The following is a 12,960-nucleotide window of genomic DNA, read 5'->3' as shown; positions in this document are numbered from 1 at the left end:
GCACCAGCACCCTACAGAATACACAGAGCCTGCGCTCTCCGAAACCAGAGTAACAGTCAGCTCTGTTCAGCAGCTTCTAATTCTTAGCACCAATACGTGGCAAAAATGTGCCCAACTTCTTTGAAACAGCGGAAGAGAACATCCACCAAACCTGAACAGGCAGAGGGAGAGCCCTGTCAGCTGCCGGGACCAGGGACAGGGTGGGGCGCGAGAGCCAGATTTACCTGCTGACAGATACTCCTCAAGACATACTTGGCATAAATATCCAGGCTGGCCGTCTCTATGGACACTGTCCGGCCAGCAGGCTTCTTGGCACCCAGCTCATCTTCCATAAGGTCATCCACCCCTCCAGGGTGGGAAAAGCCAGAGCCTTTCAACTCTGCATCCCCTGTAACCAAGAGGCAAAGGGTCACCTAATGCAACAGTAACAAAAACCAGAGCCATCCACACAATGGATACTGAACTTGAATAAGATTTACTCCTGGCCCCAGAGCTCAGCAGAAGCCGCCCCCATGTCCCTGCCACGGCTCCACGGTCCCAGAGCTCAGTGCAGGCCGTCCCCATGTCCCAGCTACTGTCCCATGGCCCCAGAGCTCAGCGCAGGGCACCCTGTCCCCATCCCCAACCAACACCCCTCGGCCAGAGAGCTCAGCGCAGGCCAGCCTCATCCCTGCCAGCTACCAACTCTTGGGCAGGGAGACCCATGCAGCCCACAAACGCCCCAGGGAGAGAGCTTAGCACAAGCCAGACATTTCTTCATCACACAGATCTCATCTACCCCTCCTATTACTCCTGTCAGAATTCTACGCCCCTGCAGGGGCAAAGAATTCATATGGCCCGCATTTTTCTGTGCCCCCCATGCAGAAAAATGCAAAAAAAATTTTGCTGGGGGACACACACCTCTTCCCCAGCAGCGCGTTTGTTCCAGCGCGCCTGGAGCAGCCTCAGAGATGGGGAAGGGGAGTTGGGCATGCATGCCTGCATGGTTGATCACCTGGGGGAGGGTGGGGGTGGTGGCTGGGCATGCGTGCCAACAAGCAAGAGAGAGACACTCTATCCCTCTTGCTTGCTACTGCAGCTCGCTGATGTGGAAGGGTAGGGCTTTTTATTATGCAGGAGGCAGAAATGTAGCAGCCTGGCTACATAGTAACATTGTCAATGTTCCTTTTGTTAGTTAACTGTTCCCATTCTCAGTCAATTCCTCCAGGACCATAAAACCTAGGAAAGTTTTAAGGCCCCTACGTTGCAAGAGTGATGTAAAGCCTTATGACAGGTTTCAGAGTAACAGCCGTGTTAGTCTGTATTCGCAAAAAGAAAAGGAGTACTTGTGGCACCTTAGAGACTAACCAATTTATTTGAGCATGAGCTTTCGTGAGCTACAGCTCACTTCATCAGATGCATACCGTGGAAACTGCAGCAGACTTTATATATACACACAGAGAATATGAAACACAGGTATTGTTTCATATTCTCTGTGTATATATAAAGTCTGCTGCAGTTTCTAGTCTCTAAGGTGCCACAAGTACTCCTTTTCTTTTTTCGTAAAGCCTTATAAATGACAGTAAGGGAATCAGCTATGAAGATCTAGGTGCTCTCTCACTTTTTTCCTGTGCCAAAGTGGCACAATGGGATTAGATTACAGCTCAGAATTTATTTTACTTGCCCATTTAAAAGGAAAGGAAAGGAAAGGAAAGGAAGAAGACTTTGAGGGCAAATAAAACATTTATCAAGCAGTCAATAAAATGTCAGGACAACCAGAACCAAGCACTTCCCAGAGTTCCCAGCCAGGTCCAGGACGACGATGAGCAAAACTGTATGACTTTCAGGTGTGAAAATCTGAGCAATTTAAAATGACATTCTACTTTTTTTTTTCCCCACGCTGTTTGTTCTGTAAAGTAATTTAAATGAAAATCCAGGATTATAACCGGAATGCAGGGTGTTAATTACCAAGTGCTTGTAACTTCACTTTCATGTGTTTAAGAAATGCTGAATAGTTATTGTGACTTTTTCTTGTATTGTAGTTTAAATAAATTACCAGAATAATTGAAACTGGTGTGATTGTACTGCATTATTTTGACAAATAAAATATGCAGAATTTTGCAGAATTTTTAATTTTTTGGCACAGAATTTTGACTTTCTTGGCACAGAACCCCCCGGACTACTCCTATTTAGTCATCATATCTCTCTCGCAGTCCAATACTCTGTAGCACACACACACTTCCTGCACTCCGCCTGCTCCCGCAACACTCTTTGTCTCCCTCTCACAGGTCCAGTCTAGGATAAGGTACATACCCAGCACAAAGACAGCTTTCAGTACCGCAAAGACTGCTCCATCCACAATTCGGTTCTGGGAAGCAGCCAGCAAGTGGCGGTCACAGGAGGAACGAATTCCCACTGTGGGCTTATCTGCAGAGAGGACAAAGGAAAAGGGTAAATCCCAGCATGTGAGAAAGACCCAGGCTCCAGAGCCACCCAAATCACACACTCTCCAGTGCAGCAGACTGAGGGCCAGCAGTTCTGGCTCTGCTACTAGCTCACTGGGCCAGTTTGGCGCTATTCATTTCCCCATCTGTAACATGGAGCCAATTACATTTGTCTACGCCCAAGAGTGGGGATGTCTCTGAACTCCTTGGCTGACAGACTACTCAAAGGCAAAGTGTTATGCAGCATTGGACCACCCCAGTGTAACACAGCCATAAAATTCACAGGGATGACCAGGAAGCAATGTCTGTGCAACGAAGTCCAGACTTCAGCACAACTCTAACGTGGGCATCAGCCACATTTGGAGGAGTGGGGGACAACAGTAAAGATGATGAGCCATGGATGGAGCCCTGCAGGACTGGTTCTGCCCCAAACAGAAAGGGATGTCAAACCAGGCAAGTCTGAGACATTACAGAGGAGTGCGTGGCAGCCCTAGGACAGGAGAGGAGCCAGCAGCAAGTCAATGAAGAGAGGTTCATACGCTGGGGCCAGAATGAAACCCAGATGCTGCTGCTGTGAGGACAGCTCCCAGCCCCTCTGCTCAGACTCGGAGCCAGAGGGTTAGCATGCCTGGGCCACACGGGGGTGTTTAAAGGGGGAGGACAGGCAGATTGCAGAGTTTGGGGAAGCAGAGGAGAGGGGTTTGTCAATGAGATAATACAGAGGGCAGGGCAGAGATGGGAGTTGAGGGGGAAGAAGCTGCTCTCTGCAGGCACTGTAGGGTGTCAGGAAGGAGCAGGAGGAGTAGGGGTTGCTGCCAGTTATGGCATGGAAGATTCACAAATTATAAGGCCAGAAGGGACCATTGTGATCATCTAGTCTGACCGCCTGTATAACACAGGCCAGAGACCTGCCCTGAATTAATTTCTATTTGAACTAGAGGTCTTTTAGAGAAACATCCAATCTTGATTTAAAACGTCTAGTGGAGAATCCACGACAACCCTTGGTACAGTGTTCCAATGGTTAATTACCCACACTGCTAAAATGTACACCTTACTTCCAGTCTGAATTAAAGTCTAACTTCAACCTCCAGCCATTGGATCATTTTATACTTTTGTCTGGTACATCGAAGAGCGTCTTTATTATAAAATTTCTCTTCCGCATGTAGGTCCTTACAGACTGTCAGCAAGTCACCCCTCACCTTCTCTTTGTTCATCTAAAACTGAGCTCCTGGAATATATTACTATCAGGCATGTTTTTCAATCCTTCATTTATTCTCATGGCTCTTCTCTGAACCCTCTGCAATTTACGTCGTCTTTCTTCAATCAAGGACACCAGAACTGGACACAGGATTCCAGCAGCTGTTGCCCCAGTGCCAAATACAGAGGTTATAGAGCCTCTCTAATCTGAGTCCCCTGGAAAGAAGGAAACGGCAGGTTCCAATGGGGCCAGTTGATTGCAGGAACAGGACATCAGAAGAACTGCAGAGAGCAACACAAGGGGCTGGGTAGGCTGAAGAATCTGGTGCTAGAAGTAGGGAGTGACATATGCAGGTGAGGACGGAGTAGACTCTGGCACTGATGTCAGGCTGCACAAGACCCTGGCTGACAAACTCTTCAGCACTTACCGTAATGTCCGGGACAGAGCAAGGGCCACATCAACCCACAGCACACCAAGGTTGTTGTCCTGTTTACACTGGGGCCCAGTGGTTGATGGTCCAGAGGGAGGAGACCCCTCCTGCACATGCTTGGTTAACACACAGGGGGAAGCTGTACAAATGGGTTCCCCATTCATCCCCTTTTCTAGGGCATGGGACTACCCAGCAGAAGGCTAGTCTTGCCTTGCCCAGGGTGAGACAAGGCTTTCTAGGACAGCACCAGAAGCTCCTCCTCTTGGATCCAGTGAGCACAGGCAGCCCACAGGCTCACAGTGTTTGCTCTGGGGGAAGGCTTCTGTACCCAGCTCACTTACTGCCATCCTGCTGGCACGGGTTCAGCTGTGGGGTCTTAAACAGATGTAGCAAAATCCGACAGGTCAGACGGGCCCCCGGTTCCGAGTCCTGTTCGCTGCAAGCTACAGAAAGCAAAGGAATCAATGGAGATTTCACAGGAGCAGAGCTTACCTCTACAGTCCAGCCGCTGGCCCTAACTTCTGCACTAGAGTGGCCTGCACTCTGCCTGAAGGAGGGAGGAGGGCATATTGCAATTAATATGCAAATGAGCAATACAATCAGTACAGGTTCCCCAGGCCTCAATCGCTACATGACATTCAATGTATTCTAAGCTTCTCCTACCTACTCAGCTTCACTGTGCTGCAGCCGGGGGCTGAAATCATCAGGGCAAAGCTGGAGGGTCAGACAACTGAGGCAAGGGCAGAGGGTTTTGGAGCTAGGAAGCCCCAGGAGGAGGGAGGGGATGAGCATATTAGTGGACGTTCCTGTTAAATGATCAGCAATCAGAGTGAACTATGTCAAGAATGAAAAGTACATTATTAGGTTTCAGAATTAAACACCCAGAGTGAGGCATATGGGGTAGTTCATACCTCTCTGAGCTCTTATTTGGGACTGTCTGCAGACTGCAGCACACAGTATAGCATTGGTAGAGCCCTGCGTGGATACAAAATTTGTATCCACATCCAATCCGCGATCTGCAATTATCATCCAGGAATATAAAGCGGATATCCGTGGATTTGCAGGGCTCTATTAACAGCTCCACAGGTCACCACGCACCAGTGACACAAGGCTGTGCCAAGCCCCAACCGCCCTCTCACTTCTCCACAAAGATCTCCTGCCTCACTGACCACTCCACCCCCGCGTACCTCCTGCCCTACTCTAGGCAGGTAGGCTATACTCCTGGGCGCTCGTGTGCTGCGCAGCGCTGCCCCCCTCATTCCCCCCCAGTGGGGGGCTTGGACACCCCTACACAGCTGGAGCAACTCTAATGCAAGCAGACCCAGCCGGGACTGGCAGTGGTGATGACTACTTAGCTCACTGTGCAGGAGCACATGGTCACACTCCCTTCTGGGAGTTGTAGTTTACCTCCTCCGTCTGAACAAGCTGTGGACTACAACTCCCAGAATGCCCAGCAGGCTAGTGCCTGTTGCCTGACTCCAGAGAGACAAGCTAGAGCCTCGCAGCTGGGTGACGGCTGCTCTGTTCAGCTGAGTGTGCGCTGCAGAGCCCTGTGCAGGTACGAGCCATGATCTGCAAAAATGGTCGGTGGATATCAGCAGATTGGCAGGACTCTAGGCACTAGGTAAGAACATAAGAATGGCCACAGTGGGTCAAACCAAAGGTCCATCTTTCTAGCCAGTATCTTGTCATCTGACAATGGTCCGTTGTGGCACTCTGTACCTCAAAGCAGTACCCTGGAACCCCCATATTCACCTGTGTCATAGAACTATGATATATTTCATACAAAACGTGCCATATAAGATATCATATGAAAAGTCATGTTTCTGCTGAAACCCATTGTTCTGTCCAAATATGTATATAGTTAGTGTGTATGAAGTTATGAGATTTCGCTATAAGGTTGTTACTGAAATATGTTGTAATTTTGCTAGTTACAACAAAGGAGGTGATCCACACCCAGGAAGGTGTTAAACACCAGTTACTCAGCAGGGGAGTTGTAAACAAGGTATTTACAATACCGTAAAAGGGCAGCACAAGCATCACACAATGGGGGATTGTTCAACTCTGGCTCAGCAAAACCCACCAGTACATATCTGGGCTAGTGTTTTCCAGGCACATGGACTGAGGATATAAAAGAGGGGACTGTATCATCATGCTTTTGCCTTTCTCTTCCGCCACCTATGATGGAATCAACAAGAGAATGCTGAAAAGAAAAAGACTTGAACGGAGGAGGCTGATCCCAGGCTTAAAGAGAAAGCCTATGTATTAAGAACTGTAACATCTAGTGGGGTGAGAAAACTGCTTGATCGAAATACTAAATGGTGTAAGAAAGTTTAAAATTTAGACTCTGCACTTACCTTTTATTTTCTTTGGTAACTATCTCTGACCTTTTGTACCTATCAATTATAATCACTTAAAATCCTTCTGTAGTTAATAAATCTGTTTTATATTTTACCTAAAACAGTGGTGTTTCCTTGAAGTGCTTGGGAAATCTCAGCTCAGTTTACAAAGGCTAGTGTGTGTCCTCTCCACATCAAGGGAGGAGCAGACTGGGTAATGAACTTACCCAGGTTTCTGACCAGGGAAGACGGTATATCCGGAGTGCAAGGCTGGGGGCTTGGGAGATCTGCTGGTTCCTTTCTCTGTGTGATTCGTGAGTGGCTCAGGGAGCTTTCATGCAATCTAGCTGAGTGTGGGGTAAGTGATAACAGCGCCTGGAGGGGTTTGCTGCTTGTCACTAACAAAGCATTGTGAGAGACAGTCCAGGCTGGAGAGTTAAGGGGGCAGAGCAGTACCCCAGTTCCAGATTGTACTCCAGGGATCCAGTCACACCAATGCCAGATGCTTCCGACAGAATGAACAGAACAGGGCAGTTATTGCATGATCCATGCCCTATCATCCAATTCCAACTTCTGGCAGTCAGAGGCTAGGGACGCCCAGACCATGTGGTTGTGTCTCTGACCATCTTGGCTAATAGCCATTGATGGACCTGTCCTCTAATTCTTTTGTGAACCCAGTTTTACATCTAGGCTTCATAGCACCCCCTAGCAATGAGTTACACAGGTTGACTGTGTGTGATGTAAAGAAATTCCTCGTGTTTCCTTTAAACTTCCTGCCTATTAATTTTATTGGGTGACCCCTAGTTCTTGTGTTATGTGAAGGGGTAAATAACACGTCCCTAGTCACTTTCTCCCCCCCAGGCATGATTGTATAGACCTCCGTCCTCTCCCCCCTTGGCCATCTCCTTTCCATGCTGAACAGTCCCAGTCTTCTTAATTTCTCCACATGTGGAAGCTGCTCCACATCCTTCATCATGTTTGTTGCCCTTCTCTGCACCTTTTCCATTTCTAATATAGCTTTTTTAAGATGGGGTGACCAGAACTGCATGCAGTGTTCAAGGTGCGGCCATACCATGGATCTATATAGTGACATTATGATATTTACTGTCTTATTAGTTATCCCTTTCCTAATGGTTCCTAACATTCTGTTAGCACTTTTGACCACCACTGCACATTGAGGGGATGTTTTCAGAGAACTAACCAAATTGACTCCATGATCTCTTTCTTGAGTGGTAACAACTAATTTATATACCATCATTTTGTACTGTGACAAGGCTCTGTCCTTGCCTCCATGGGTCCCGTGTTTCCTGGCGGATTTCGCTAGCCTCAGAGCTCACTGTGACACTCCACGTAACCCTTCTCTCTCTAGAGACAAGGGTCACAGTCTACTGAGCCATTTTCATCATAGGCCAGCAAGGGAGGTGAGGAGAAGTTATCCTTCCTTGCACAGTCTCTGTTGTCTCCCAGTCTCAGTGATTAATCAGGGGGCAAAGGTGGGGGGGGGAGCCCAGGCCCACCCTCTACTCCGGGTTCCAGCCCAGGGACCCTAATAGTATCAGCTATGGTAGCTGACCTTTTAGAAACATGACATGTACAATTCCCTGGCTACTTCCCCCACACAGCAGCCCTCACTTCCTCAAGCTCCACTTCACCCTTATCTCAGGGCCTCCTTCCTTGTGCCTGACATGGTGTGTACTACTCAGCCTCTCCAACAGCACAACTTCCTCCCACAGCTCCTGACATGCACACCCACCTGACTGGCTGGGAGGCTTTTAACTAGTTTCAGCCAGCCCCTGATTGGCTTCAGGTGTCCCAATCAACCTAGCCTTCTCCCTGCCTTCTGGAAAGTTCTTAATTGGCCCCAGGTGTCTTAACTGACCTGGAGCAGCTTCCATTTCACTTAACCTGGTACCAGGGATTTGTTTAGCCTGGAGCTAATATATCTATCTCCCACTACTTTTCTATAGCCATCTGGCCTTGCCCCGTCACAGTACGTATTGTTGGGATTATGTTTTCCTATGTGCATTACTTTGCATTAATCAGCAATGAATTTCATCTGCCATTTTCTTGCCCAGTCATCCCATTCTGTGAGATCATCTTTGTAACTCTTCACAATCTGCATTGGACTTAACTATCTTGAGTAATTTTGTATCATCTGCAAACTTTGCCACTTCATTGTTTACCCCTTCATCAGATCATTTAGGAATATGTTGAACAGCACTGGTTCCAGTACAGACCCCTGCAGGGCACCATTATTTACCTCTCTCCATTCTGAAACGGACCATTTATTCCTACCCTTTATTTCTGGTCTTTTAACCAATTACATGAGAGGACTTTCCCTCTTACCCCATGACTGCTTACTTTGCTTCAGAGCCTTTTGTGAGGGACCTTGTCAAAGTCTTTCTGAAAATCTAAGTACACTGTGCACTGCATCACCTTTGTCCACATGTATGCTGACTCCCTCGAAGAATTCTAATAGGCTGGTGAGGCATAATTTCCCTTCACAAAAGCCATGTTGACTTGTCCCCAAGAAATTGAGTTCATCTGTGTGTCTGATAATTCTCTTCTTCAGTATAGTTTTAACCAATTTGCTTGGGACTGAAGTTAGGCTGACCAGCCTGTAATTGCCAGGATCGCCTCTGGATCCTTTTTTAAAAATTGGTGTCACATTAGCTATCCTCTTTCAGTCATTTGGTACAGAAGCTGATTTAAGAACTAAGTTATGTACCACAGTTAGTAGTTCTGCAATTTCATATTTGAGTTTCTTCAGAACTCTTGGGTGATACCATCTGGTCCTGGTGACTTATCACTGTTTAATTTATCAGTTTGTTCCAAAACCTCCTCTATTGTCACCTGAATCTGGGACAGTTCCTCAGACCTGTCACCTAAAAAGGATAGCTCAAGTGTGGGGATCTCCCTCACATCCTCTGCAGTGAAGACCAAAGCCAAGAATTCATTTAGCTTCTCCACAATGGCCTTATTGTCCTTGAGTGCTTCTTTAGCGCTTCCATCATCCAATGGCCCCACTGATTGTTTGGCAGGCTTCCTGCTTCTTATATATTTTTTTACATTTTTTGCTGTTAGTGTGTCTTGTACTAGTTGCTTTTCAAATTCTTTTTTGGCCTGCCTAATTATACTTCTACATTTGACTTGCTAAAGTTTATGCTCTTTCCCATTTCCCTCAGTAGAATTTGACTTCCAATTTGTAAAGGACGGCTTTTTGCCTCTAACCGCCTCTTTTACTCTCTTGTTTGGCCAGGGTGGCTTTTTTTTGGTCCTCTTACTACTTTTTTTTAATTTGGCCTATACATTTAATGTGAGCCTCTGTTAGTGTGGTTTTAAATAGTTTCCACGCAGCTTGCAGGCATTTCTTTCTAATGACTGTTCTTTTCAATTTCCACAGAACTTGCTTCCTCATCTTTTAGTAGTTCCCCTTTTTTAAGTTAAATGCTGCTATGGTGGGCTTCTTTGGTATTTTCCCCCTCCCAAGGATGTTAAATTTAATTACATTATGGTCGCTATTATGGAACGATTCAGCCACATTCACCTATTGGACCAGATCCTGTGCTTCACTCACATTGAAAACTGCCTTTCCCCTTGCAGGTTCCAGAACTAGCTGCTCCAAGAAGCAGTCATTAACAGTGTCTAGACATTTTATCTCTGCATCCCATCCTGAGGTGACATGTACCTAGTCAATATGGGAATAGTTGAAATCCCCCATTATTAGTGAGTTCTCTATTTTTAATCGCCTCACTAATTTCCCTGAGCATTTCATGATCACCATCACCATCCTGGTCAGGTGGTACATAATGTATTCCTACTGTTATAATCGTATTATTCAAGCAGGGAATTTCTATCCATACAGATTCTATGGTATAGTTTGATTCATTTAAGATTTTTACTATACTTGTCTCTGTGCTTTCTTTCACAGGTAGTGCCACTCCCCGACCGGCATGACCGATTCTGTCATTCCTACATATTTTGTACCCTTGTATTGCCGTGTCCTATTGATTATCCTCATTCCAACAAGTTTCTGTGATGCCTATTATTTAATATTCTCATCTAACACCAGGCACACGAATTCACCCAGCTTATTTAGACTCCAGCAATATATAGTTGTCTGCCTTCACGTGATGTAACTGAATGGAACTCTCTTTCATTTGACTGTTTCTCTTTAATTCCTACTGGTACTTTATCAACTTCTATCCTCTCCTCTTTACTAGCATATAGAGCAGGGGGGGCCAGCCTGGGGCTCCGGAGCCACATGCAGCTCTTCAGAGGTTAATATGCAGCTCCTTGCACAGGTGCCAACTCCGGGGCTGGAGCTACAGACGCCAACTTTCCAACGTGCCGGGGGTGCTCACTGCTCAGCCCCTGGCTCTGCCCCAGGCCCTGCCCCCACTCCACTCCACTCCTTCTCCCAAGGCCCCCATCCCTTCCCCTGAGTCTGCCATGCCCTTGCTCCTCCTCCCCTCCCCAAGCCTCCTGCACACCGCAGAACAGCTGATCACGATGGGCGGAAGGCACAGGGATGCGGGGTTAGGTGCTGATCGGCAGTGCTACTGGCAGGTGGGAGATACTGGGGTTTAGGGGGGAAGCTGACAGGGGGCTGCTGATGTGTTACTGTGGCTCTTTGGCAATGCACATTGGTAAACTCTGGCTCCTTCTCAGGCTCAGGTTGGCCACCCCAATATAGAGAATCCCTGTTAACAGATCCTCCCCTAAAGGCTGTTTCTGTCCCAACTGTGTGCTTCTCCACACCTGACAGCTTTCCCTCAGCCCTTAGTTTAAAAACTCCTCTAAGACTTTTTGAATTTTACATGCCAGCAGTCTGGTTCTGTTTTGGTTTAGGTGGAGCCCATCCTCCTTTCCCAAAAGGTTCCCCAGTTAGATTTAATAAATCTAAAACCATCCTCCATACATGATCATCTCATCCAAGTCTTGAGACCCTGCAGTTCTTCCTAACTGGCCCTGCACATGGAACTGGAAGCATTTCAGAGAATGCTACTATAGAGGTGCTGGGCTTTAATCTCTTACCTAGCAGCCTAAATTGGCCTCTAGGAGCTCTCTCCTACCTTTCCCTATATCAGTGATACCTACATGTACTACGATCAACAGCTCCTCCCCAGCATCGCACATTAGTCTCAAGAGATCTGCAACCTTCACATTCAGTAGGCAATTCATCATGCTGTTCTCCCGATATTCATAAACCCAATTTACTCCTAGGGGAATTCTGCACCAATGCGCACGTGCAGAATTCATGTCCAGTGCAGGCCCCCTCCATCTCCACATGTGGCCCTGCAGCCCCTCTTCCCTCCCACAGTGCCAGGTTAGGAGGCACAGGATATGTGGGGAGCAGACAGAGTGGGGCACATGAGGCTGCTGGGGGGTCACAGACTGGGGGTCAGAAGGGCTAGTGGGCGGGACAGATTGGAGTGCAGGCTCAGGAGCTAGTGTCATGACAACATGGGGATGGGGTGGAGGGGTTTGCAGGGCCACATGAGGATGGGGCGAAGGGGGCTGATGTGCTTGACTGAATGCACGAGGCTACGGGTCAAACGGTCTGCATGGCAGAGGCTCCCCAACTCCATAACTATCCCCCCACCCCAATAAAAAATCCAAACCCTGTTCCATAATTCTCCCACCCACACCCAACAATCTTCCATGTTCACTCCCAGGCTCCTTCCCTCTCTCTCAACTCCTCCATTATCCCTGACTCCCCCAAGCCTTTGCACTGCTTCTGAGGGATCCGGGAAATATTTCTGTATTGTGTATTTAAATGCATTACTCAAAGTTCTGTATTAATATGCCTAGTAAGGAATCTATTTGTCAAAAAAAACATTTCCTGAGCCTTTGTTTTTTTGGTCTGTATTATTACAGACATGCTTGCGGATAGGTATTTTGAAATAAATTACCAAAATAATTGAAACTGGCATGATTATACGGTTTTCTTTTGACAAGTAAAATATGTAAAATTTTGCAGAATTTTAATATTGCGTGCAAAAGTTTTAATTTTTTGGCACAGAATTCCCCCAGGAATACCAACTGTCTATATTTCTAATGATCAAATCCCCCATTACTATTACCTGCCTCTTCCTAATACCTGGGGTTCCTTCCCCGAGAGAGGTATCCTCAGTGCAGGAGGCTACCCTGACATCATCTGGAAGGCGGGTTACACTCAGACCACCTGTTCAGGGTTTCCCTCACAAACAGAAGAGCCAGTTATTTTCTTTAAATCAAAGCTCCAATTCTTAAAAGGTGGATTCTGAGCATATTCCATGGCCGGGGATTATGTTCAACATTACTGTGCACAGGGGCTTCAGGGTCTCAGAGTCCCACCGCTGTGTACCAGGCCCTTTCAGCCAGGCACTGCATTGCAGGAAGCCCCCTGGAGGGCATCCTGAGCAGCAGAGTGTCTCTGGAAGGGACTCACTCACCAGCATTAAGGAGTGAGGGGATGGCTGCACAGCGAATCAGGTCCTCCAACAGCAAGCACTGACGGGCGATGAGAATGGCAACAAAGGTGGCCAAGGAGTCATGGAAGGATAAGTCGCTCACCTGGGAGACAGA

The 12,960-nt window shown here is 47.3% G+C and overlaps 1 protein-coding gene across 5 annotated transcripts in view; it reads right to left on the bottom strand.

The window, feature by feature from the left end:
• The window catches only part of MED12 (mediator complex subunit 12), a 78,862-nt gene that overhangs the window by 39,012 nt on the left and 26,890 nt on the right, over window positions 1-12,960 (bottom strand). For all 5 annotated transcript variants that reach the window (XM_077825710.1, XM_077825711.1, XM_077825709.1 and 2 more), the window contains 4 exons: window positions 12,828-12,948; window positions 4,393-4,494; window positions 2,293-2,406; window positions 225-388 (listed from right to left, as the gene is read on the bottom strand). In XM_077825710.1, coding sequence (XP_077681836.1) covers window positions 225-388; window positions 2,293-2,406; window positions 4,393-4,494; window positions 12,828-12,948 — 501 coding nt within the window. The remainder of the gene's footprint in view (window positions 1-224; window positions 389-2,292; window positions 2,407-4,392; window positions 4,495-12,827; window positions 12,949-12,960) is intronic.

Source organism: Eretmochelys imbricata, chromosome 9 (assembly GCF_965152235.1).
Source record: "Eretmochelys imbricata isolate rEreImb1 chromosome 9, rEreImb1.hap1, whole genome shotgun sequence".
NCBI lineage: Eukaryota > Metazoa > Chordata > Testudines > Cheloniidae > Eretmochelys > Eretmochelys imbricata.
Note: the sequence above shows the minus strand (reverse complement) of the source record. Positions and strands in the feature narration are given on the sequence as shown.